The 26,969-nt window shown below is 39.0% G+C and overlaps 1 protein-coding gene across 2 annotated transcripts; it reads right to left on the reverse strand.

Moving 5' to 3' along the window:
* Positions 1–439: 439 nt before the first annotated feature.
* Positions 440–19,378, reverse strand: LOC115793293 (carbohydrate sulfotransferase 15-like). 2 transcript variants are annotated; one of them, XM_030748210.1, is made up of 8 exons: positions 19,201–19,378; positions 7,910–8,537; positions 5,736–6,075; positions 3,599–3,742; positions 2,752–2,908; positions 2,375–2,531; positions 900–1,047; positions 440–778 (listed from the first exon to the last, which is right to left on the reverse strand). In XM_030748210.1, the coding sequence occupies exons 2-8, from the start codon at positions 8,381–8,383 to the stop codon at positions 588–590; spliced, it is 1,611 nt and encodes a 536-aa protein (XP_030604070.1). In that variant the 5' UTR covers positions 8,384–8,537; positions 19,201–19,378; the 3' UTR covers positions 440–587. The 2 variants fall into 2 exon arrangements, with proteins under 2 accessions (XP_030604070.1, XP_030604071.1); XM_030748211.1 differs by lacking the exon at positions 19,201–19,378 and having other exon boundaries at positions 7,910–8,579.
* Between the last annotated feature and the right edge of the window lie 7,591 nt (positions 19,379–26,969).

Raw genomic sequence — 26,969 nt, forward strand, 5'->3', positions numbered from 1 at the left:
GGTGTTGATTCGTTTAAACTAACATATTCATCCTGCTGTAACCAGGTTTCTGTAAGGCAGAATAAATCAGTATGTTGATCAATTATTAAATCATTGACTAACAGGGAGTTGGAAGAGTGAGACCTAACATTTAATAATCCACATTTACCTGTTTTCCTCTGTGGTGCAGTTGAGGATGCTATATTGTTCTTTCTCTGTGAATTTTTATGCTTAAATTGTTTTTTGACAGTTTTTTTTTTGGGGGGGTTTTTTTTTGGTGGTCTGGGAGCAGACACCATCTATAGGGTTTTGGTGAGGGTGGCAGGAGGAGAGAAGCTGCAGAGAAGCGTGTAAGACCGCAACTCTATCTTCAACTCTTGTATCAAAGGCACAATGTATTAAATCAAAACACAAATTCAATTAATTTTATTATCTCATTTTGAAGACTCACATTATCCCAAAAGCAAATAAATATCTCAAACAAGACCCATACAACTGATTTAGAGCTTCATACACATCAATTTCTTATAACAGGCATTCCTACTTTTAGCTTTTTGCTCTGATTGTTCATTCACATCTGTCCACATTTCATCAGTGCTCATGCTCCTTCAGGTGTTACTCCAGAGAAAGCCCTTGTTGTTCAGCAGATTGCCCAGTTTATGGTTGAAGGGTTGGTGAAATCTCCTGAGGAGGTCTTTGGTGGCTGGAAACATAGGGCCAAGATTCCTGTCTTCCACCCGCCGAGTGTTGGACATGGGCCGTTTAGTCAGTGCTGCCTCTGCCTGCTCTGACAGAGGACCTACAGCAAAAGTAAGACAATGCAGAATCAACCAGGGAAATGCACATCCGGGAAAGCACAAGCTCATTGTGTAGCTCGCTGAATGTCACTCAGATGCTTTTGTAGCTTTTGGGACACATACCTACACTCAGAAAATCAAAGACTTTCTTGATTGTCTCTTTAAGGTTTGCTGCGTAGTCCTCCAGTCGAAGAACTAGGATTTGCTCCTTATTGAAAACTGTTAGCCAGTCCAATAAGAAGACAATGTACACCCCGAGATTTAATCTCACCTGTGGGAGAAAGAAAAAAATCAACATGACACATCTATTGTGGTGAGTCAGCTGCTGTTATGCTGTTACAGAGGTCAATAATAAAATTTGAATGTGACCTGGTCAGCTAAAAAAATCACTGACAGAGGTCACAGCTGCTATTTATTTATTTTCCCTGTTATTTATTTTTGTCATTGCCAACAAATCAACTGAAAGACAGAATACATACTCTGTGCATTAAAAATCTGATGCAATTTTTGCTTCTTAGCAACAGACTGACAACCACAATGTTTTGTCAATCATACAGATTTGCAAAAAGCAAGCAAATAGAAAAAACTTGTGCTTTTCAGATGGTAAGAATATTTTATTTCAAACTATCTAAATCTTCAATTAAAAGAATGAGCTTAAGGGATTGACAGCTTACAGTGATGGATCATTTTAGGTTAACCCTTACAAAGCTCTTAAGAATGACTCATTCTTTCACAGAAAAGCTTCTAAACGCAGACTGCATGGCTAGGTGCTTGATTTTATACAGACGTGGCAATGGCACTGAAAACCCCTGAATTCAAAGATTAAGAGGTGTCGCCCAATACTTTTGTCCACATAATGTATTTAGCAAATAGACAAAATTGCAGCTACATCAAAATTCACCATAAAAACTGATGTCAAACACCGATAAAGGTTTACTTTGAGAATATGGAAAATTTTGGACACATTAAGTATTAATAGCAAATAAATTAATGTAACTCACACACATGGATTGAAGGTAATGATTATTTAGTATGATTTTCTTCTTGAACCTGAATTAATTCATTCCTAATTGGTTAATAGTAAAATGAAGAGCAGGACAGTACAGTATTTCACCTAAATGCACAGACACTATGAATCCTGTAGAGGGCACCGCTATACAACACTACCTACTGTGGCGAAGATACTTGCCAAACAGTATTAAAAACCCTATTCTGCATGTCTTTCATAACAAAAGAGTAATGTAAATAAAGGACTAACTTTGTTTTTCCTGAACTTGTTATATTTTAGATGAATTTTTTGGCTCCCAATGGTTTTCAGACTTTTATTGTATTAAATCTCCCAAGATAACAGGGCTGTCATCTGCATGTTTTCATAGAGTGACCAACTGCCAGAGCTCATAACTCAGCTTAATCCTGAGGGAGTTCTGCATGATAGGATATCCTGAAAGATCTGGGCAGCAAGTGTTGTTTTCTTGACTCCAGTGCAGTAAAATCCATTTACAATTTTAGGTGGCTTCTCCAAAGTATACATTTTGCACCATGGAAGATAGTAATTAAAAGCTGTTATTAATCTTAATAGTGAGAACATTTTAGCTCACTGGCATGTTGTTGGAGAGGCTGGTGTTGTAGACGCAGGAACGAAGTGACCGTTCGGAGACACAGGACTGAAACAGCTGTACAGATTCTGTGACCTTCTGATGGAAGTCCTCTGCTGACTTGTTGGCCATCTTAAAATACAAGTAGTCTGAATAGAGCCTGGCAACAAAGTGAAACAGAGTTATAAATCAACCGGAAGCAGGAAAGAACATTTTGCTGGATGTGCCGTGGGATTTTTTTATTTAAAGCAAATGTTCTGCAGCAATGACAAAGCATACGAAAATCATTTAGAAGCAATCAAAACAGTTAGAAATTGTTTAACAGCAGAAATTCAAGTCTGGGCCTACACAGACAGATGTGGAGAAGAATTTCTTTCTACCTCTCTACTGGATCTCTGAGCATGATGATGATTTTGGCATCAGGTTGAACTGCGTGGATAAAGTCCTGGGCCAAGAAGGGGGGCTCTGTCTCCTCCTTGTCTGGATGGAGATAGCTCCAGGCTTGGTTGTCCCACATAGTAGATGCACTGGCTTCACCTGTCAAGGCAGTGACAGCCTCAGTATCATTCTGGGTAACAACAGCTGATTTAATGTGGCTAGCACAGACTGTTGGGCATAATATAGCATAGAGAAGATGAATTTTAATCAAAACTGTGCAGAAAATATTACAAATGCTTAACTGGCCTCATAAATGCATACTGTATGCTCGTGCTGCTTTGAAAAGGTACAAATTTATCTTTTCAGATTTTCAACAGTTTGAAAAAGTGTGTGACTAAAGCAGATGCTGAGTGCCCCGCTGTTTCTCACTGTCATCTTTGAAACCAGTTAAAGTTTGAATCATGTAACAGAACGACCTGCAAAAAATGTTCTTGTGACAGAGCCCAGAGGCGTTTGGCTTTCTGTGTACACTTCTAAATACACTGAGCTGCCTGTTCTATGCCACAAAATATATCTTGAATAATGCCAACATTGTTTCCTTCCAGCTCTTCACTTGAGTACTGTAGCACTTCTGAGTCGAGAGCCACTTCCTGAAAATGATCAAGGCTTGATATTGAGAAAAAAGGAGGGAAAAACTCATTTGAATTATGGTCAAGATTCAGTTGGCTGCTCAAAGCCCCTCAGAAAATACAAAATGGAAAGTTAAAAAGTCAAGAGATTTTTCCATTTGATGCACAGTGACAGTAACAATAGATCATCACACACACAAACACTTTCACATATGTTCACCTGTTATGAGCTGGAGTGCACGGTGGTGTCCAGATGAATTTCCAGTGATTCCTTCTTGGATGTTGTGGGCCGCCAAGTCAAACAGATCCAGGTAATCTTCCACAGGGAAACTTTCCTGGAAGCCATCTTTGAAACGAATATAACCTGCACCCCAAGTTACACCAAAACATCTCTTATTATGTTCATAGACTGCTTTGTCATTCCATTAAGAGAAGGAATTGTGTACACTTTGACCCTGGCAAAACAAATCACACTTTTAAAACCTCCACTCGAAAACAGGACAATTTTTTTGTTGTCTACATTAATAAAATAATAATTTGGCTCAATTTTGCACAGTAGCTGCATGACCACAACATACAACCAACAAACATCAGGCTACTTTATACAGAGCCACACTGCAGTATTTGCTTAAGAAACATGTAAAAGCTCCACTTAATTTATTATGTATTTAACTGTGAAGGAGCTTAGAGAGTTAAACTTTAATTTGCATTCTAGCTTGTAATTACAGTCTATATTTTGGCTTTTTTTTTCATTGCTGATAGAAATGAATTCCTACAATCAAATTTTGATTGAGAATTCTCAATCACAACTTGATACTTTGAACTTCAGCTCAACCAACTTTAAAGTTTAGAAGCAATAGATAATTCAGTAAGACTGACAAGATTGTTGTTTGTTTGCTTAAGAAAGTACTTGTAGTGGTGAAGTATACACGAACAGTAGCCCTATTAAAGGAAATAGTTGTGCATTTTTTTTTTTTTAAATATGCACATTCACATTCTTGCAGAAAGTTCAATGATTCATTATCATATCTATCAGATGAAAACAGCCAGCCTGGGAAACAAAAGGAACACACCAAACACCCATTCTCTTCCACTTATCCTTTTCAGGGTTAAGGGGGGCTGGGTCACAGGGTACACCCTGTACAGGTCAACAACCTGTTGCAGAGCTAACACAGACAGACAGACAACCACTCACTCTATGGGCAATTTAGAATCACCAATTAACCTAACCCCACTAACTGCAAGTCTATGGAAGGAAACCAGAGTACCCGGCGAAAACCCACACAGGCACGGGGAGAACGTGCAAACCCCACACAGAAAGGCCCGGGCGGATTCAAACCCAGGCCTGTTTGCTGTGAGGTAACAGTGCTAAACACCACACCACCATGCTGCCCGATTTTGTTGAAACTTTTCTTTCTTTCTTCTTTCTGAACAGTGGATGTGGTTATTGTAACATTTATTTGCCATGACCAGTGACTTCCCGTGGTTCTCTTTTCAACCACACAGTGAGCTCATTACTTCAGAAAGTTACCTTCTGCAGTTAAGAAACACTGCATATTTCCTCTTCTCTATTCAGGGAACAAAACTTCCCTCAAAATTACTCTAGAGAAGAACATGTCAGTTCCTCCATCCATTAATTTATCTGTTGCTGTTACTTTGGGAAATTACATAATTGAAAAAAAAAATTTGAAAACATATCACAACAAAAGTTGATACCAATACAAGATATAATTAATGTAACCTGTAAATGAATGCAATTTAATTATTTCTAAATTTCTAAGTTATTATCTAACACTCTGCAAGCCGAAGAAGTTAAAAAATATAGCTAGTAAATGCCCCTGAATGAATCCAGAGCCATTTTCACATATGAACTGTGGACAATGGCATGATTATCAAGTCTTGACACTGTTACCCTTTCTCACATGCAGCACACAATATGAGATTGTCTGTGTCAGACTGATCTTACTAGTGGAAATTTCTTCTTTTGGTTTGAGAAATGTTGCTGCCTATTTAGAGCATGCAGGAGACAGGATAAGTAGCATCTATTCCCCATGGCATGACTCTGACATTTCATGGACTATTCACTGTCTGATCTGACTGAATGAGTTGTATAAGTCAAGGTAAAGTCGACAGAGGTTCTGGGCTGCAGTTTAGATCACTTTTTCACATAAACTCTTACTAAGGCTTAATTTCTTAGTCACTTTAAAACAGATCATTTAGTACCATCTGTTTGCACTTTATCTACATTAAATTATCAATCATAATGATCACTTAAACTATTATGTGGATTTCAAAAAAGTTACAAGAATGATAAAAAAAAACAAGTCCAAAATGCCATCCATCTCCTGATGACTTACCAAACCGTTTCCTGGTCCACCAGTGTGGCTCTTTCATTATGTTGAATCTGACTTCTGGATGAAGCAGCAGTCTGTGAAACAAGTCAGTCGTGCCACACTTTGGTTGACCAATGATGTAAAAGTATGGCAGGCACCGCAGACGAAAGTCTTTCCCATCTCTGTGGTATAAATGCTGGTTAAAATTGGCCCTCAGTCGGTCACACACAGTCTTGAAAGACTTTGAGTGCAGCGTGAAGAGGTTCCTCCTGTATGGGTCAATGCCAGGCTTACTGGAAAACTCCTCGTACCAGCATGGGCTCTTGATGCCGGGCAAAAAATGATGAGGTATTACTGAAAACAACTGGAGGGGAAGAGGACAAAATTAGACAATGCAAAGAAGGGACAAAATAAAACAAATACTGATATTATTAAAACTGTCAAAAGTAGCACCTGTCTTATCTGTGTGCTGCTGTTATAGCAGAAACCTTTCCTCAGTGTTCTTCAGTATCTGTAGGCTTAAAATGCTATCTTCACACTAGTTTATATCATAAACATTGTACCTCGTGTTTACAAGTTATTATGATATGAAGTACAGAATTTATGGCCACATGGAAAGATTTCACAGCTTTCCTACTGAGACATTATCATCTATTTTGGTTTGTTTGTACAGCTGTTTGTTGCATTATATTGTTTTGAAAATTCAGTTGGGCTTCCAGATGTTTGACACATACACCAATCAGGCATAACATTATGACCACGTGCCTAATATTCTGTTGGTTCTCCTTTCGCTGCCAAAACAGCCCTGATCCGTTGCAGCATGGACTCCACTAAAGCCTAAGGTGTGCTGTAGTATCTGGCACCAAGATGTTAGCAACAGATACTTTAAGTCCTGTAAGTTGTGAGTTGGGGCCTCAATGGATTGGACTTGTTTGTCTAGGACATCCCACATATGCTTTATTGGATTCAGATCTGGGGAATTTGGAGGCCAAGTCAACACCTCAAACTTGTTGTGCTCCCTGAACCATTATAGCTTTGTGGCAGAAAGAGGCCACAGCCATCAGGGAATACCTTTTCCATGAATGGGTATACATGGTCTGCAGCAGTGCTTAAGTAGGTGGCATGTGTCAAAGTAACACCCACATGGATGGCAGCACCCGAGGCTTCCCAGCAGAACATTGCTCAAAGCATCACACTGTCATTGCTAGCTTGCTTTCTTTCCCTGACAGGGGGCAGCACGTGCACCCTGACTGGTCTGCAGCTATGCAGCCCCACACACCACATGGTGTATTGCACGGTGTATTCTGACACCTTTCTATCAGAACCACCATTAACTTTTTTTGGCAAGCTGAGCTATAGTAGCTTGCCTGCTGCATCAGACCACATGGGCCAGCCTTCGCTCCCCACGTGCATCAGTGAGCCTTGGCTGCCCATGACCATGACAACTGTTCCTTGCTTGGACCACTTTTGATAGATACTGGCCACTGCGGACGAGGAACACCCCACAAGAGCTGAAGTTTTGGAGATGCTCCAACCAAGTAGTCTAGCCACCACAATTTGGCCCTTGTCAAATTCAAATCAAATCCTTACACTTGCCCAATTTTCCTGCTTCTAACACATCAACTTTAAGGACAAAATGGTCCCTAATATATCCCACCCATGTGCCATGATGAAGAGATAATCAGTGTTATTCACATCACCTGTCAGTGTTCATAACATTATGCCTTATCAGTCTATGTCCCACTAATTGCCTTAATGACTCACTTGTGAGTCTAGCTTTGTAATTGTACATCTCAACAACCACAACTGATGATGCTTTGCACATGAATGCTGCAAAATTACGTACTGTAATGTAGAAATGTATGATGACACACTAAACACAGATCATCTGCCTTAGCACAAAGTAAAATTAGTAGCACTGCTTTGTGAGACTGCTCTTAGCAAATGCTGGTTATTATGAGTGCCACCAAATAAGCATGTACTACAGAGTAAACTGTAAGGTGCTTGTAATTTATCTGTCACCTATTCACTTTTGCCAACAGAAAAAAAAAAGTGGTTCCTTAAAAACACATTCAATTACCGTTTACATGTTGTCATTGTTGAGTAACAACATTGCAGTCTGGCCCAGTTACAATAACACCTTGTTTTATTCCTTTCCTGTTTTTTAAAAAACATCTGCTAAAGTACAGCATACTTACGTGGGAGTCTGTTTCAATGACGTCCTTGTCATCAGGCACTTTCCTGGGTGTGCGTTCCTGTGTGGAGCTGATGACCCTTACAAGCACTTTCATGTTTACTAAGTTCTTTTTAGAAGAAGCCCTAGCTGCAGCTGTGCTGGTTGGGATGGCTGCAGGTCTGAGCTGATATGGTGAGGGAGTGAACAAAAGTCCTTTCTTATCCCACATTAACACATAAGAAGCCATGATGAGAAAGGTCAGTGTCAAGCCCAGGAGGAAGCTAACCACTTTGACTTTCGAGATGCGCTGCAGGTTTGTGAATAACAACATAGGAACATGTTTAAGGTCCAGATTTTCAGGCACATTCGTGTCCCTGAAGTCCAGGAATGTCTGGACAGGCCTTTTTCCATGGGTGTCAGCAATGGGCAAGCTATGAAGGCTGTAACTGTGGGGCCTTGGAGTGTTGCTCCCATTTTTGCAGTCTGATAGTGACATACTGACCAAGAATCGCAGCAGGCATGTAGAAATAGAAGCCAGGAAATTACTCTCTAAAAAAAGCTTGTGTTTCACCCATAAGAATTTGTGATATTAAGCTGCAGGTCATCATTTGCCTTCATTTTTCTTAAGTCTGAGTCTTCAGCAGGGTGTCCTGTAAAGTGGAAACAGTTGTTAAAACACAACACATGACTTTTCACATCAAGTGCACAAGTGGCACCTCCTTTGAAGTTTTGGAGTCATCACCCAAACTACCACAAAAATTGATGTGAGGGGCGCCTGGGTGGCTTAGTGGTGAAGCCGGAGACCATATACACATCCCGCATTGCGGTGCGGGTGACGTGGGTTCACGTACCGTATCTTTCCCCCATTTCCTGTCTCTCTCCACTGTCGATAATAAAAAAAAGTAAAAAAAAATTGATGTGAACATTTTTAGCACTATTTTTTTTTTTTTGGGGGGGGGGGGGGGGGGGGGGGGGGGGTGCCACTCTCACACCAGTATGTGAAATTCAACCTATACTTCCATTCTATAACAAGAGTGACCTCTAAAATGTTTGAGGTGAGCTGCTCTGTGTGTGTGGTCTGCTATATGGAGCTCTCTGGCTCAATGATTGGGGGTATAAAGCACATGCAAAGGGACACTCTTCTAGGAGATTTTCAAGGTCAGAATAATGGTAGCTCTGTAATTCAAAACTAAAAACACACGATTACTCTCTTTGAGCTAAAAGCCCACCGAGAGCTTTATTTTTTTAACCTGTGGATGCTATTTTCACAATTAGCTTATTTTTTACAGAGAGAACCACATTTAGGTATTGATACAGGTGGACTAGCGCTGCACACACTGTTTTCTTTTCCCATCACATGAATAATAAAAAAGTAGGCATTATTATTTCAAGAATGGTGTGCTAAAAAAAGAAAAAATCCTGGCACTAAAGTGTAAAACGTTATTAAAAGACTTTTTATTCTGGCATATCCTCAGCCAGTTACAGTTATTTTCTTTTTTTGTTGATTTAACAATCCCAGTGTACCAGGGAATGAAATACTGCACCACTTCTAATGAATAACAACTTTTTTTCCCCCTTACTGTAGAAAAGGGTCTGTTAAAATGCAGCCAAACTAACAGTAATGTGACTAAGCCTGTTCACAAGTTTCGTTAAAGGCATATTGCGAAAAGTGCATATCCCTAACTGCTTGACTTTCCCTCTAAGTACCTAAACCACACAAGCAATTCCTGTAAAAAATATTAGATCACTTCAAGTAAATGAGTCTTGAAGTGTGCCACCAGGTTACAATCATTTACTTATAGTGCTGTGACAAATGTTACTGGCAGATTGTCGTCATACCTGAAGGACAAGTTTCTCCTTTAACTTACTTTATTTGCTACTGAAAGCAGATTCGTTAGATCATGCTGTGAACCAGATTCATGCCTGAAGAGGATTTCAGAGGTTGTTGGCTGTGCTAAGTGAGTGTGGCTCTGGGATAGAAAGGCCAAAAATCAAATTTTATTAAACAGTGAAATTTTCATGCATGATTTACACTCACTGGACACTTTATTAGGTACACTTGCTAGTACTGGGTTGGACTCCTGAAGTGACTTAATTTATTGTGGCACAGATTCAAAAAGCAGATGGAAACATTCCTTATAGATTTGGATCCATATTGACACAATAGCATCACAAAGTTGCTGCAGATTTGTTGGTTGCACATCCATGATGTCCCAGTCCACCACACTCAAATGGATTGAGATCTGGTGACTGTGGAGAACATTTGAGCACAGAAAACTCACTGTCATGTTGAAGAACCCTGTTTGAGCTTTGCGAGATGGCAAGTTATCCTGTCACAAGCAGCCATCGGAAAATAGGTATACTATAGTTATTATATAGAAGTGGCACCTGGTTTGGCCTTCTGCTGTTGTAGCCCATCTTCTTCAAGGCATAATGTGTTGTGTGTTCAGAGATGCTCTTCTGCGTACCTTTCTTGTAATGAGTTATTATTTAAGTTACTATTGCCTTTATATCAGCTTAAAGTAATCTGACCATTCTCCTCTGACCTCTGGGATCAACAAGGCCAGGGAACTATCACTCACAGGATATTTAGTCTTTTTTGGACCATTGTAAACTCTAGAGATGGTTGCATGGGAAAACTCCAGTTTTCCCATTCAAAGTCACTTAAATCACCTTTCTGTCCATTCTGATGTTTGGTTTGAACTTCAATAGGCTGTCTTTCTTGATCATGTCTACATGCCTAAATGCAGTTGTTGACATCAGCTTAAATATTTGCATTAGTGAGCAGTTAAACAGGTATACTTGACAAAGTGGACTTTGAGTGTGTATATAGTGAAATTTTCTGACAGTGTAGTAGCAGTGTAGTAAAAGTGCACACCAAATGATTCAGTTCACTCATCTCACCGTGACAATTTTTACTCAAGTCTGCATTACAAACATAGCTATACTTTTTCAAAGCCAGAGAGTCTAATGAGTGATACTATCAAGTTACATTATGTAAAACTTGGCATCCAGTCCTTTAGTAGCTTGATGTTTTTAAGGAATTTTTAAAATTATCTTGTGATTCAGTGTTACCTCAATACAAGGGCATCTGTTCTCATGTTTACAGCCTTTCACTTGTCACAGTGATATAAACTGTGTATTACTCTTGCAAAGTCTACAGCGCATTTTATAAATATGTGCACACGAAGCTTCAGAAAGCCTAAACAATTCCCACATACTTGCAGATTTCATAATGGGAGCGATCTGAGCCCTTGCAGACTTATCAGGAATGACTGTCGATATCTGCAAGCCTGCGTGGGTAGCTGCAGAGACTTATTTTTGATCCCACTAGAGTAGTGAGGTATCATTTAATGAAATGTCAGTAGATAAAGAAGCTGTGATATCTGTCATAATTAACAGTGCAAGTTATGAGTAAATTGGGCTGTATGTAATACTAACCTTTATTTCCTATATGCTATATATTTACATATTTTTAAGTTGTTTTTATGTTTAATCCATAATCATATTAATGGATTCTTTTCTTCCCCTGTTTCTGTTTCTTCATGGGGTTTTTTCTACAAACCCAGGTAATTATGATCTTTTCTGTTCTTTGTATCTATTCATCCATTTATTACCATTAAAGATTTGTGTCTGGTTCAGGCGAATTTCAAAGTGTGGGAGAAAGGAGGGATTTGGAAATGTGACAGAGCATAAAGAGGACAGTGAAAGTCAAGGGTAAACTACAGAGTGGAGGAGTGAAGCAGCAGAGACGAGAAAAACAGCGTGAGAACAAGAAGGAAAGAAAGCCTTTAGACCCTCTTTGGTCTCAAAATCAATCAGTGGCAGGAAGCAATAAACACCACCTGGGATTGGCTGGGGTGAAAGCCTACCGTCAAAATCCTGATCACTCAAAATAAAAATGCTCATTCATCATTGCGTTAGATGCCTTTGCTGTCCTAAGTGTGTAAAATGTCAAGATGACCCTGGCATAATATCAAAGCCAGAATGATTATTGTTATCAGATTTTCTATCTTTTTTTCTGATGTGCTAAGACAGTGTAGGTCTACATTTTTCAGGTCAGGCTATTTTATTTAAGCAACCCCCTTGTGATGATGAACAGAAGCTTGGCTGAAATCTCTTCACCAGTCATTGAGAGGTTACCTCACTCACACAGCCTAAAGTCACAGGCTGAACACAACAGGAAGTTTAACCATGGCAGGGGTAGCTGAGCTTATGGCTCATGCAATCATACAGTACACTGTGCATTGGACAAGCTTACAGCAGACATACAAACATTCGTGGAGGGGGTTTTAAGCTCCAACACTACTATTGTTACAAAAGTTTCAGACAGTGACGAAACTTCAGCTACTACCTTTGTTTTTTATGCTGCTTTCAAACTTCATTTCAGTGTTGCAAGAGAAGGGAAGGCATTTCTGCCATGCTAGTCTAAGCATTTCATAATTCATTACTGAGGATAAAACTATCAATTTTAATGTTGAACGCTCATTTTCAGTCTGGCTTTTTCATCCCTACATTGTGTAGTGTGTACCTGGCTCATAGCGACCAGTTTGGTAACATCTCTTCACCACACCTGGATTAAGCCTAGTCTTAGACTAAAAACCTTTTTTAGTGGTGAGCTTCATTTGATTTTTCGTTTAGTCTGTGACTAGGCTTAAACTGTGTCAGGGGAAACTAGCTGTAAATGTTCAGAACTGTTTAAGATTGCCTTTTTCCCCAACATGGAGAACAGACCCTCAACCCTGAGATTAAGAGTGGCATGCTCTACTGACTGAGCTAGCCAGGCTATACAGCAAAAATACAAACTGAACATTTCACAACCTGAAGGAGCACTTATAAAGGAGGAGACACATATCAGTTGTTGGGAGAGGAATTTGATCCCATATTTCTGTTTGGAAATACTAGGTCTCTTTGCTAAGGATGGAGTCAAGATGCCCAAAAATACTTGGCATAGGATTCATTCAAGTAATAGGCTCATCTTACATGAGCTGCAAATGTTCAGTTCATCACAAACTGTGGACCAAATCAACATATTGTAACACATACAGGATTTATTTTTTTATTTATTTATTTATTTTTAGCCTGTCATGTCTGGCAGTTTTCGCAATCGGAATATGATCCGAATGCGCTGGTGTACCACACATACAGGAGAGATTTTATACTGGAGCACATTCTCTGACCTTGAAGATTTAATGATAATATTTTTACTGAGTTCCTCTTGGCCAATGCGACCATCATATCAAATTTTCCCAATAATTTAAAAAAAGAAATGAAATACCAGAGTATTTAAAGAACACAACCAACAACTCAGAGTAAAAACTTCTTCCATCTTGGACACCAATTTTTCCTCTGGCCCCATTATCAGGTCAATCAATTCCTTGAACTAATGTGCAAGCTGTCATGAAATCTGTCGGCATTCATTCAGTCTGAGCATGTGAAAGCATTTCATTTTACTGGCATATTCCTTTTCTTTTGGTTTTCTCTCTTTAATGACACATTCTAAGTCAAGCATGCCACAGTTGCACTTGTTTCATTGTGTTCAAATAATCAAAACCCAACCTGTCATATCACTGGAAATTATACCTGGTGGGGCTAAAGGAAACCACACCAGTCCGTGCAGTCGATGTAGCAGTATTCAATAAATAGTATAAATGGTTTCTTTTCCTCCCCCGCTGTCTGGAGTCTACTCACAAGAGCTATGGTGAAAAAAAAAATGTAATCTGATTTGTAATGACAATATGTTCAGTAGTGGTCTATCCTATCGAGTGCTTGTGGCTGTAAAATGGACAAACAATGAGAGCTCATTATTTTTAATCAGCCCCAGCAGCACAGATTTCACAGATGTGTGGCAGATCTGGAATTCAATGTACTCTACTGAAAAATATGAACAATTGCTTCTGTCAAACTACAGGCCGAGGCCACATGTGTTCGCTGTGCTTCCTTAGTCCTTTGGACAGAAAAAAAAAAAAAAAGTGTTTTTTTTGCTTGTGTTCAAGTTTGGTTGCATTTATAACATTTTGGATATCAGATGATTCGTCAGGCATCTCCTTGATTTGTTAACAGAAAATCTTGCCTGTTAAATTTGGTGAAAGGCATGCCGGTACATGGGAGCATAAGCCCTGCACACATACACATTTGCAGTATGCACACTTACTGCTTTTATGCGTACACAAAGGCACGCTCATTAGAAACTGCCTCAGTGTCTTACACCCTTAATTTCTTTTTCCCTCTCTATCTCTAGTTTTCAGGAAAAAAATGATTGCAATTAGACACAATGATTACAAGCATCTCCACATAGCTCTTCCAGTGAACAAAAGGCTTTATGTTGTACAACTGTGGCACAGCTCTGTGTAACATTTAACATGATAAGTCTATGAAATATGATTTCTCCTGATGTGAAAAACACCTTGAGTGGATCCACTGTGACCACAGAATGAGTTGTAGGGGACTTCCAAGAGTAAGCATTCAGTATACAGACATATTATTGCTTCTTCTGAAACATGGTTTAATCACGTCTTAATGTTTATAACTGTGTAAACACATCCTGATGTAATACAGGGCACTCTGTGACTGGGACTTGGCAGAATCCCAGCGCTAGGAAATCGGAGGTACAAGGAAAAGCTGATGCCACAAAAGGAAAAAAGAAAGCCTCCCTGTTGATGGGGAAGTCAAACAATGGCAGATTGGATTCCAAACTGAGGTAATAATAAAACTTTCTCTATGTGGATGAAAAAGAAATTAAAAAAAAAAAATTAAAGCAATTTAAGGGAAAGAAAAAAAATGCTTTTTTTCCCTGGGAGGTACTTGTGTATCTAGGGGTTTTTTTTCCCTTCCAAGGCACTTTCCACAGTAAGATTACAAATAAAATCTTTGCAGGAGAAAGCACCCTGAGAGGACAAATATCTCAGGAAATGGGCTTAATCCACTTCACAGAGCCAGACTAAGCCTCCCTTTCCTCTTTATTTCCCACTAAAAATAAAAAAGCTGTTTTATTTTCTGAAGAATCATTTTGCCTCCACAGGAATCTGAGTCATAAGAATGTTAAACAGCCATTAGTACAGTCAAAACTGTAACAAGCTAAAAAAAAAAAGTACTAGAAATATGTTTATATAGTCACTCTTGGCATCTGGAGAGTAGAACAAGAGTGTAAATTTCTGTGTTTGTGGATGCAGGTTACTATGTGCATCTGTATGCATATGAATGTATTATATCAACACTCACTTTGCTCCAGTAAGACTTTAAAACCAATGTCACATTTATAGCATACAGAGAACATCTGTAACACTTCTTTTTAATAAACAGAGTGGGCACATCTGAGGACGTAAGGTAGATTTGGGGTCAGTATGGGTGGGCTGTGACACTGCAAGAAGCAGTAGTGACCACATGTGAAATGCTGGTTATAAATTCCTCCCTCAGCCTTTGCACAGAAGACAGGATGTAAACTAGATCAAAATAGAACAAGTAAGTGAGGCTATAAGAGAACTAAAAAGCAAAGGATCATGGTGTATTTAGGGACCCACAGAGCATGCACACTTTTTCACTGTGCTGCTCCAGCATCCCAGTGACTTTTCTCCCATTTAAAAAAAAAAATGTCTCTTGTGCCATTGTATTTGCTTGAGTGGTTAAGATGTTGCAGTAATCATGACAAAGGCCATGGATGGAGCACTAAAACAGAGAACTTTAATGGAGAAAACTCTTTTGTGCATATCCTGTTTAAAAGCGATATTCTACAGTGTTTCTTTTAAATCTTCCATAACATTAACCATGAGTTAATTGTTATAATTGCAGGCAGGATCCCTGCAGTCAAAAGAAGATTGTTATATCCATGTGCAATAATTTATATTTGGCCATATGGCTCCGTTCTGGGACATCCCCACCCTTCCATATGTGTACATGATGACTCAGAAGTGGGAAAACCTACCACACAGAATAAAGTAGGCACCAGTGACAAAGTATCTGACACTGATTAAGTCAGAGAAAACATAAAAAAAGAGCTGCTGTGGATTGGACCCACTTTTGCTTTCACCACATCCAAAAGGTGCTCTGGCTTGAGATCTGGTGACTGTGGAGGTCATTTGAGTGCATAAAACTCAATGTCAGGTAAAAGAAACCAGTTTGCGATGATCTGAGTTTTGTGATGTAACGTGCTATCGTATCACAAGCAGCCCTCAGAAGATGAGATGGGCATGGCAAGCAACAATATTCAGGTAGGCTGTGGCATTAAAACAATGGTCAACAATGGTCTAAGGGGCCCAAAGTCTGCCAAAAATACATCCCCCACACATTACACTACCACCAGCCTGAATCCTTGACACAAGGCGGGACAGATCCATGCTTTCACATTATTTACACCAAATTCTGACCCTACAATCCACAATCCAAAGCATAACTTGAGACTCATCAGACCAGTCAACAATTTTTCCAATCTTCTAATGCCAAATTTTGGTGAACCTGTGTGAACTTGACCCTAACCCTCACCTTAGTTTTCTGTTCTTAGCTGACAGGAGTGGCACCAGATGTGGCCTTCCGCTGCTGTAGCCCATCTGCATCAAGGTTTGATGTGCTGAGTGTTCAGAGATGCTCTTCTACTCTTCTACATAGTTTGGTTGTGATGAGTGGTTATTTGAGTCACTGTTGCCTTCCTATCACCTCAAAGCAGTAGATCAGCAGTTTGTGAAAAACTCGTTTCTGAAATACCACATTCAAAAGTGCTTAAATTACTTTTCTTCCCCATTCTGATGCTTGGTGTGAACTTCAGCAGGTTGTCTTGACATATCTACATGCCTAAATGCACTGAATTGCTGACATGTGATTCACTAATTAGACGTAACCTTGGTTTTATCAAAAATACATCAGATCATCTGACTGCCCCACCCACCTTTGTTTTCTAACAGATTACCATAGCAAACTTGTGCAATAACTTACAATTATGAATAATAACAGTATAACCAGGCAGTTAAATATGTGTGGAATTATTTTTCTCACTGATCACATTCTTTTCATTGAACATTAATGCCTCTTGCTGTATTAATGGACAGACGAGGCAGAGATACTGTTTAGTGGCTTTGTTTAGTAACTGACACCTTGTGCCCTCCTTGAACCTGGCACGTCTCTTCTTGAGTAAATTGGCCTTTAGCTGCTGACTATACTAATAAAGAAACCAGCTGAAAAAAGAACTTGTTGACACTGTTTGACAAGTTCTTTCTTTAACTGTACTGCTTTTGACTGCGCATGAATACATGCTACTATAAATGCTGTTTGCACGCACATGGTGTTGAAACAAGACATGCAGCAACTTGACTGCCCTAATCTGATTACTATAAAAGCTTTTGAGGCAAAAAGCTGGTCGCACTCCTGCTACCCTTAATATTTATTAAGTTCATACTCGTAACTAATTCTTAAATCTTTATCGTTTGACTTTTATTATTTATAATGTCAATAAGAATTATATATTTAGAATGACTCGTGACTAATAAAACAGTGTTGCTTAACATATGCTGCACTAGATACTGTATGGATAAAGATATTGAGAACTCAAACTAGTTGATCAACTGTCAGTATACACTGAACCAAACAACTCAGTTTTAGAAGCGAAAGAATGACAGAATGCAAATTTAAATCAACTTCAGCCAAGTGTCCAGCTGCATGAAGTTTGATGTTCACATAACACATAATCAAACCAGAAAGAACAACCAACACAAGAAAACTCCCAGTGAATCAGATCATCCATCAGGAAATTTACTCAACAGCAAGAGCACAACCGCAAGAGAGTAACAGATGCAGATAAAAGTTTGAATACACTGAATCATCCTTTCAAAAACAGGTTTCATACAAGAAATAATAGAGCCAGTCTTGGATTACTGAGGCTTGTTGTCATGACAGGTTAAAAACTGACAACTCTTGAAATAGAAGCTCTGAGATATTGCCAAAACACTTTAGTATCATGCAGTCCTCCCACATTCCCAATGCTCTGTTACAGAATCATTTTCTTCCATTTGAGAGGGACCCCTAGAGTCCAGTCTAAACAATCTGATATGGTACAACTCACTCGCTTGCCTTTCCTCTCCCTTCTCATACTTCTAGTATTACCTAAGCCCTCTAACACTGGCCAAAAGAAGCATGGCATTGACAACCCAGCAGCTCAAGAAATTTGTTCCACAGCTTTCAGAGGGCAACCTAAAACCTTCCTTCCTAGCAGACCATACAGAGTGCAAAGATGGGTACAGCAGCCATAATGTGGTTTAGTTTGGGTGTGTGCAGAGTAATGAGATGTGGAGAGGTGCTACATCTTACAAACCCACACTAAATCTATCTTTTCCTTCGCTCACTCTCAGATCCAACTCTTTCCCCTTCCAATTAAAAATAAAATACAATTGTAGATATTTAGATGCTGCACAGAGAGCCCACAGAGGCAGGTTTGTCCAAAGGTCACCTGGCTGTCAAGACCTCTGCTCTGCGCCCCTTTCATAGACTGCAATTGGGAGGAAAAACATAATGTCAAACAGCTATAGCGAGTGCACAAACATCTCACACATGGACAGCTCTCCAAACCAAACCACAGCAATGAGCTGGAAAAACAGTACACAATTAACTTCACGGCTTGTTTGCTGGATGCGTGAGATAAAGACTTCGGCATAATAAAAGGAATTTGCCAGGGAATCTCTAAGTCATCTGCTGACCTAGAACCTTCCGGTTTGCTATGTTACAATAAACAGAATAATAATTACCAGATAAGGCTATAAAGAGCATACAGTTTATGCTAACCCCATAACACAGCCGTGTTTGTAATTCAGCTGCTGGTAAACCAAGAGTCTTTTACCTCCAGAGAAATGACACTGAGATATTCTGCAGCTGTTCACAGACGGAGGAGGAGGGTTAGTCTGTTTTAAGCATTACAAAATCTTTAACTGACTAAACCTAGTTTTATAACAAGATTCAAGCCAGTTTGGGGGGTGACACTTAAAGAATGTGTATGCCGTGCTTTCATTGCGTATATATTTCGTTACACATTAGTGTAGTACACTATGGGGTATTGTACAGAGGAGGTTTCTATTCATAGAGGCTCTGCTGTTAAGTTTTCTGACCATATTACCTCATCGTTCCCTATGAGAGTATTGATTAAAATAAATATAGTAATAAAAAAAATTTAACTAAATAAAACACGTAACAATGTTTTGTGTAAAAAAAATAAACTTTTTATAGAAATATAAATCTGCTTGGGAATCTTCTCAAATTATACCAGTAATGTTACTAAATCCTTTTCCCGTCACCTTTCCTCTAATTTTTATTATCTTGCTGAATAAAGATACTCACGCTTGAGTTGAGTCGGTTTTACCCCGAGAGTCTCTTGTGCCGCCGCTCAAGAGCCGCCACTAAAGGCAATCGGAGCGACTTCAAGGGTACTTGTATGAAGCGTTAGGAAAACCCGCAGCACAGCCAGCTGATCCTCGGCGTGGATGCTGTCTCGGTTTTGTCGAGGAACGGCGAGAGTCTGGAGTCTCCATCAAACTGAGCTCTCCTGCGCGCAACACCGAGGAGGAGAGGAACAGAAAGGGGAGGTGCGCGTATGTAGCAGGAAACGCCAGCAGCAGCAGCAGATTAACTTTTATCTGCGTTCCAGCTTCTTCGAAGTGATGTTGCTGAGTGATACTGTATGACTGATAAGCTATCACTCAAAGTAGATAGGCTGCTCGAGGTGTTTCCTGCTAGCTGATTAAGGGGGGTTTCAAGGAAAACTTAAAATAGTTCAACTACGCTTGTTAGTTAAAAGGAGGAACAGTGTTCAAAATACATACATGTGTATTGTAAATTGGCCTTGCATTATCAATCTGGCTAATGGTTTAATTATAAAAGCAAGAGCTTAATCTGTACTGTTTAACACCGATTTTCGAGAAACATTTCTCAAGTGTCCTCAAGAAACTCCACAGAGTACAATAACATGGGCTTTCCATAAAATATGCAGCACTTACCCTAAATTGTCCATTTAATCTAAACTGGCTGCATCCCTGTGATTTACTTTCATGAACAGACCAGACTCTTTGAATACATAGCAGCACCTCAGCCTTGATATAAAGCATATTACTATTTCATCTTTACTGGGCGCTTACCCCTTTGAAACAAAGATGAAAAGATGGTGATGCAAAACACAGGTGAGTTTCAGGAGTCTAATATTCACAGGCTTTTACTTAATATTTTTGCTAACTTTCAGAGGTGAGAAGTAAGGAAGCAGAAATATTTCAGCACTTAAGTAGAATTTTCAGGCATCTACTTTACTTGAGTATTGATTTTTCTTTTTACTTTTATTCCCTACATTTTTACACAAATATCTGTACTTTCTACTTCTTATATTTTCAAAACGGGCTTGTTACATTAGGTTTAACAGATTTGAGGGACTTTTTTCATTTCCAGTCACTGCAGGCCTTCAAGCATCAAACCGATCTGAGACTGAACGGAGGGAATAGTAAGGGGCATATCCATTCAGTTGTGTAAATCCAGAAGGAGCAGTAAACCTCAGAGCAGCAGCAGCTGATCACACCCTCCACACATAGAAAATATACTGTAACTCACAATAGAAATTATTCTGAACTGGGATTCTTTTCCCTATGGTGAGCCACCACAACCAATCTTAGGGTCCCCCCCCACCTTCTGAATCCCACTGTAGCCCCTGACTGTACTAATTTTTCTGTTTAGGTGATGATGCAGAGTCACACTCTACAATCTAGGCAATAACAAATAGAGTTTTTTAAAAAATTCTCTTTCTTTTTTCTCTGCCCATGTTCTGCATAACTATGTTCAAGCTGAGTGTATTCATTAGAATTAGAATTTAGGTTGAAATAAAGTTTGTATTCTCATGTAATAATATTGTTTTATTATTAAATTAATTTAGCACAAAGCTCAGTTAGCTTTGCACAAAAATAGAAAGAAATGTCCTCCAAAGAGCTACTTTTACTTTTTTACTTTGAGTACATTTCAGAGCCTGTACTTTTTCACTTTTACTTAAGTAAAGAAGTTGAATCAGTACTTCAACTTTAACCAGAGTATTTTTTTAACACAAGTATCTGTACTTCTACTTAAGTACAGAATTTCAGTACTTTTGCCACCTCCGCTAACTTTTTAGAAACTGTTCTGGCTTATTTGAGCATTATGCAATCAGGGTCTGCTAGTAGCAGCTGGATTAAAACAGGAGGCATGATGCAGAAATGAGGTGCTTATTAACCAACACTGACAAACAATGTAGCCCAATGGTGGGACAGGGTTCCAGTAACAGTCACCCCACTTGGCCTACAACATATGGTCAGTACAAACTGATACATCTATTCAGTCCCCTCTTCAACTACTTGGTGCCACCTCGAATGTTTAAAGACTCTCCAGAAGACTGGGGACTCTTTTGGCTCCACCAGTACCAGCTGGGAGGCTGCAATAACAACAACAACAACAACAACAACAAAAAACCCTACAAAACAAATAATAAAATATGTCAAACCTAGACAACTGAAAACCGTCACAACCTCTCTGTGTGAGGGTATTCACAAATGTTAAAATTACCCATGTGTGTTATACTGGCTAGATAAGTAATGAAGAGGGCCTTCATTACAGGGACATTTCAGGGTTGTGAAAGAGCTGGGCAAACCAGAAAAACTGTCATACATGTGGCAATGCACTACTGCTAATCTTTAAATGATGTTCTTTTAAACAAACAAACAATTTTTTTTTTCTTCATTAGGTGTCATGACTCATTCTGTGTGAGCATGAGTCAGTGAGTGTAATGATAAAAAACACAAGTGAAACTAAAGTGAACTTAATTGAAAAGTTCATAGGCTGACTAAGAAGGAGTTATCATACAGTAATTAAATTTGGCATGCCTTAAATTCAACCTTTACTGATGCTAATGGCATGTTTTCTTTCCAGATAAACCCACATTGGATACAGAATTGAGGACTTGGAAAAGTAGTACAAGAGACATTTTGTGAAAATGGATAAAATTTGGCACAGTGGTGTTATCAAATATCTGCAGAAAAGGGGTTAGCCCCCCAAGGACATTTATGCTGACATGGTTGCTACATTAGGGGATGATGCTCCAGCTTTATCAACTGTGCAAAAGCAGGCAGCTGAATTCAAGAGGGGTAGGGAGAGCCTTGAAGATGATCCAAGGTCCGGACATCCTGCCACAGCCACCACCCAAGAAAACATTGACTGTGTTCGCCACATGGTGATGGATGACTGATGCTTAACTGTTAATCAGATAGCTAATGCTGTAGGCATCTCCCGTGAACAAGTTGAGAACATTCTGTGGAACGATCTTGGCATGTCAAAGGTTTCCAAGCGCTCGGTGGGTGCCATGACTTTTGACACCTGATCAAAAGCGGACTAGGCTGGTCACGTTGCAGGCAAACTTGGCACTTTTTGAAGCAAATCCACACGGTTTTCTTGAATGTTCTCTCACCCAAGATGAATGTTGGGTTCCCCATTTTGAGCCAGAGACCAAATGGCAGTCCATGCAGTGGAAACACCCATCTTCTCCCCCACCAAAGAAGGCCATGGTGGTGTCATTGGCAGGGAAGGTGATGGTCTCAGTCTTCTGGGATGCAAAGGGCATTGTGTTCATTGACTACCTTCAAAAAGGCCATACTATCAATAGAGAATACTATGCCAACTTGCTGAGGCAGCTGCAAAACGGCCTGGAAAACTGACGAAGGGGGTCCTATTTCACCACGACAATGTTCGTGCACAGTGTGCACGACTGTGGCTTTAGCTGGCTGATCACCCTCCATATTCTCCTGATTTGGCACTATCCAACTATTTTCTGTTCCCCAACATGAAAAAACACTTGGCTGGGAAACAGTGTCGGACCGATGATGAGGTAATCTCTGCTGTTGAGGACTTTTTTGAGGGTCAGGATGAGAGCTTCTATACCACAGGTATTGAAGTGCTGCAACACCAATGGAAGAAGTGTGTTGACCAAAGGGGAGACTATGTCAAAAAATAAAACACATTTGGTCAAGTTTGACGACTGCATCATGATCAGCCAATTAACTTTTCAGCCCACCCTCGTAAGAACAGGCATGAATGATGAACGCCTGTGCCAAAGGTGCTGCATGCTAAGTAGCCACATTTGGAGCTGTGATTACTGCTGTGTTCCTTACTAAAAACACAGCATAGCTTTTGTGTTCTTCCCTTTTCAGCATGATTCACAATCAGTGTGTGTGTGTGTGTGTGTGTGTGTGTGTGTGTGTGTGTGTGTGTGTGTGTGTGTGTGTGTGTGTGTGTGTGTGTGTGTGTGTGTGTGTCAATGCTGGTACATAACAACTGGTTAAGAAGCAAGCACTGTTCTTTGATTCTCTTATCTTCTTGCACAGGTGTATATTTTTATGTTTTGGACACTGACACAATTTTGCTATTTTTTGCTTTGCATCAAACCACGTTTCACTCATTGGTATCTGAATAATATGCCCTTGCAAACTTTCAACTTGAATTTAAGGGGTTGAAAAACATTTATATTGCATTAACCTTTGAGAACTTGCAGTTGTATACACTCACTGGACACCCTTATTAGGTACTGTAGTGCTAGAAGTGGGTTGGATCTTCTTTTGCCTTCAAAATGGCCTTAATTCTTAGTTGCAAAGATTCAACAAGGTGCTGGAAAGATTCCCCAGAGATTTTTGTCCATACTGATAGCATCACATAGTTGCAGACCATTCTCTGTAACCTTAGAGGTAGTTGTGTGGAGAAAGTCCCAGTAGATCAGTAGTTTCTCAGATACTCAGACCAGCCCATCTGGCACTAACAAACATGCCACATTCAAAGCCACTTGGATCACATTTCTTCCCCATTCTGATGCTCAGTTTGTACTTCAGTAGGTCATCATGTCTTCATGACCTAAAAGCATTGAGCTGCTGCCATGTGATTAGCTGATTAGATATTTACATTAATATGCAATTAAACACATGCACCTAACAAGGTGGCCGGTGACTGTATATGGAACAAACTGTCAAGTTACTTAACAAATTTATATCATAATTAGCACTTGATTTTTTTAGTTATGTTTTAAAACTGTGTTTGGTGGGGCCACAGTGAGATTGACCTGTGACCTTTGTCCATCAAAACCTTAATAGTTTATCCTTCAGGCAAAGTGAACCTTTCTGCAAAATTTCAAACAATTCCCTCGAGGTTTTTAAAAAAAAAGGTTTTACAACCTGAAAACCCAGTGACTCTGGCTACAGCTGTTACCACAGAGCCACAAAGACACAACCAAACAACATGTCCAAAAATTTAAAATCTCCCTATTGGCTTTTATCAGTAGATGAATTTCACAGAGCTGGTGGGGAGGTGGGTTTTGATTAGGAAATCTTTTCAGTGAATTATAAATCTGACAAAATAGGAATTTCTCAAGTCACTGATACATTTCCTCCCCTTTAGAGGAAGGAAACCAGCTCTTTTGTCATGAGCCAATTCCCTCACCATTTTTCATGACATCTGTTTCTTGCAGGGAATAAACAGGGGGAAAATACCGGGAGGGATGAAATGAAATGTTGAGGGCTGCCATGATGTTCATCTTTGGAACTCCCACCGCTTGCAACTTTAAAGAGGTAAAATAGTTCATTTCTGACAAGTGCAAGAGCCTGCCCTGGGAGACTGACGCTGCTATATGAAGATAATGTCTCATTTGAATAAACTGCCTCCCCTTTCAAATGAATCCATATGCATGAGATGGTGAGTCTAATTGCTGTTAATTCCTGTTAAATTGATTGTGATTTATTCGCATCTCATTGAGATGCACAAGCTGTGTGTATGAATGGAGTCAAGAAGTTAAATTTCCTGCAGTAAATGAATCCTTTTTGATCAGTTTGAATGGATCGGATGAGCTCACTGTTGATTATTTGTATTCAAACACAGCATTAAAATGGTTATTGGTCTTGGTACATGTTCATAAATAGTCTCAAAAATTATTAGCCATATGACGAGTGAGGTGCTATTTTGGGGCCAGACTTGAATATCTTGCTATTTAGTAGATTGCCATGGAAATGTAGAAACTGATGATTTTCAGCTTAGCATAGCAACAACTTTGCTTTTCTTGCTCATTCCCATAGCTCCATTTTTAACCATAACAGGCAGCTTTTTATGACCAGAAAACCTCTAAAACCAAAATCAGCTGTTCACTGCCCTTTGCAAATTAATGACAGATAGCTTGATCATTTAACATTTCAAAAGACAGAAGAGAGTGAACTGGACTTGGGTGGATACAGTGTGTGATATTTCTGTTCAATAACTTGCCAAGCAGTTGCTAATGAGAATATATTATAATTACGTGTATGTTTGAACCAGCACTCTTTGCTTCCTTTGTTTCTGTTATTTTAATTTGTTCAGAATTTTACACATTTTTAGAGTTCAGTTGCAAAAACCTTGAAGTCTGTTTGAATTTTTTTTTTTTTTAATGAAGCTTTTTTTCTTTTCTTTTTTTTTTAAGGGTCCTGTGCTCAGGTTTGGAAAGTTCAGATTAATTGCATTGAAAAAGTTATTAGTCACTCATTGAAATGAGTTATTTTCAAGAACAATTAATTGGTTTTGACAAATTTTATTGTCTTTTGCAGCAAAACCCAATATGTCCTTGTACACCTCGTCTACCTCTATGAACAAGACATAGATTTCAAAATTACTAAAATAATACTGGAAAAAGTACAAATGAATAATGCAGAATTCAAAATGAAACACTGAACAAACTGATCAGCAATAACCACACGGTACAACCACATACAATCACCTGAAATGACACTTTACTACTAAGCAAAAAGAGAATAGGAGGTTTTAGAGACAAAGTTAGAGAGGCAAGGCTGATGGTTTGAACATGTGCAGAGGAGGGTTAGTGAATATATTGAACCAAAGTTGTCAAATGTGGAGCTGCCAGGTGGGAGGAAAAGAGCAAAGTTCATGGATATAGGGAAAGAGGGCATGCAAATTGTTATGATAGAAGAGGATATTTGGGATAAGTTGTGATGGAGACAGCAGTGACTCCTAAAAGGGAGTGGCTGAAAGAAGACGATGAAGAACAGAATGATCAATAAACAGAAGACATTAATACTACACATTAACTACACCATTCACTGTGCTCAAAATAAAAATCTAAATAAAGGATCACAATATAAAATTAATATAAAATGATGGTGTATTAAAAATAATTATATATAAAAAAATGAAAACAGAGTTATGTCAGGTCAAGTAAGTAAAGATAACAAGGAATGCATGAGGTTAGCAACCAACATCATAACAGTCTGAACAAACTGATAAACTTGACCTGTTTGTCACATGATTGCATCTTTTGATTGGTGGTGCTGTGGACTTTGTGACCTTTGCTGATAACTGGCGTCAAAAACTGAGCACTCACTATCTGGTTAGATGCATTTGATTATTGCACACTATGCACAAGAGTGTTTCTATGATATTGTGAGCTCTTATTTTTCGAAATGCTTTTTTTTTTTCGAGGCTTTTGCATCTGCAACTCTTGGAACTCCTCATTTGTAATTCCATATCATTATTGATATGTGAAGCACTTTATGTTTACTATAACTTTCTTACATTAAGTCCTTCTCCATTAATATTTAAAACCAATCATCAAGAGTAGAGTAAGTACATTTGGATACTTGAATACATTACTAAGTTTATTTCTTACTAAGTTTATTTCTTTCAGGGACCATGTACAAAAAACATTAATGACATAAATGGAAATGATGCTTTGTACCACATTTAGCCATCAGCTAATTTCCATCTGCAGTCCCTGGGTAGATAAATAAAAACATTAGATAGAATAGAATAGAATAGAATAGAATAGAATAGAATAGAATAGAATAGAATAGAATAGAATAGAATAGAATAGAATGAAACACAGATTAGATCAGTCAGCAGATCACAGATACACATACTCATATTACCCAAGTATATGCACATGCCCACATACAAAGAAACTTAAAGATAAACAAGACAAATATTAAAAATATTAATCAACTATAAATATAGTTCCATATAACACAAGACAGTTTAATGCTCACAAGACTGAGTACTCACAATCCACTTTTTCAGATCACAAGAGA

The sequence above is a fragment of the Archocentrus centrarchus genome, chromosome 15 (assembly GCF_007364275.1).
Source record: "Archocentrus centrarchus isolate MPI-CPG fArcCen1 chromosome 15, fArcCen1, whole genome shotgun sequence".
Taxonomy (NCBI): domain Eukaryota; kingdom Metazoa; phylum Chordata; class Actinopteri; order Cichliformes; family Cichlidae; genus Archocentrus; species Archocentrus centrarchus.

Coding starts and splice junctions, on each gene's coding strand:
- LOC115793293 (XM_030748210.1), bottom strand. CDS start 8,383: ATGTCACTATCAGACTGCAAAAATGGGAGCAACACTCCAAGGCCCCAC. Junction 6,076..7,909: donor TCATTGAAACAGACTCCCAC/GTAAGTATGCTG, acceptor CTTCCCCTCCAG/TTGTTTTCAGTAATACCTCA. Junction 1,048..2,374: donor GCCTCTCCAACAACATGCCA/GTGAGCTAAAAT, acceptor TTTCTCCCACAG/GTGAGATTAAATCTCGGGGT.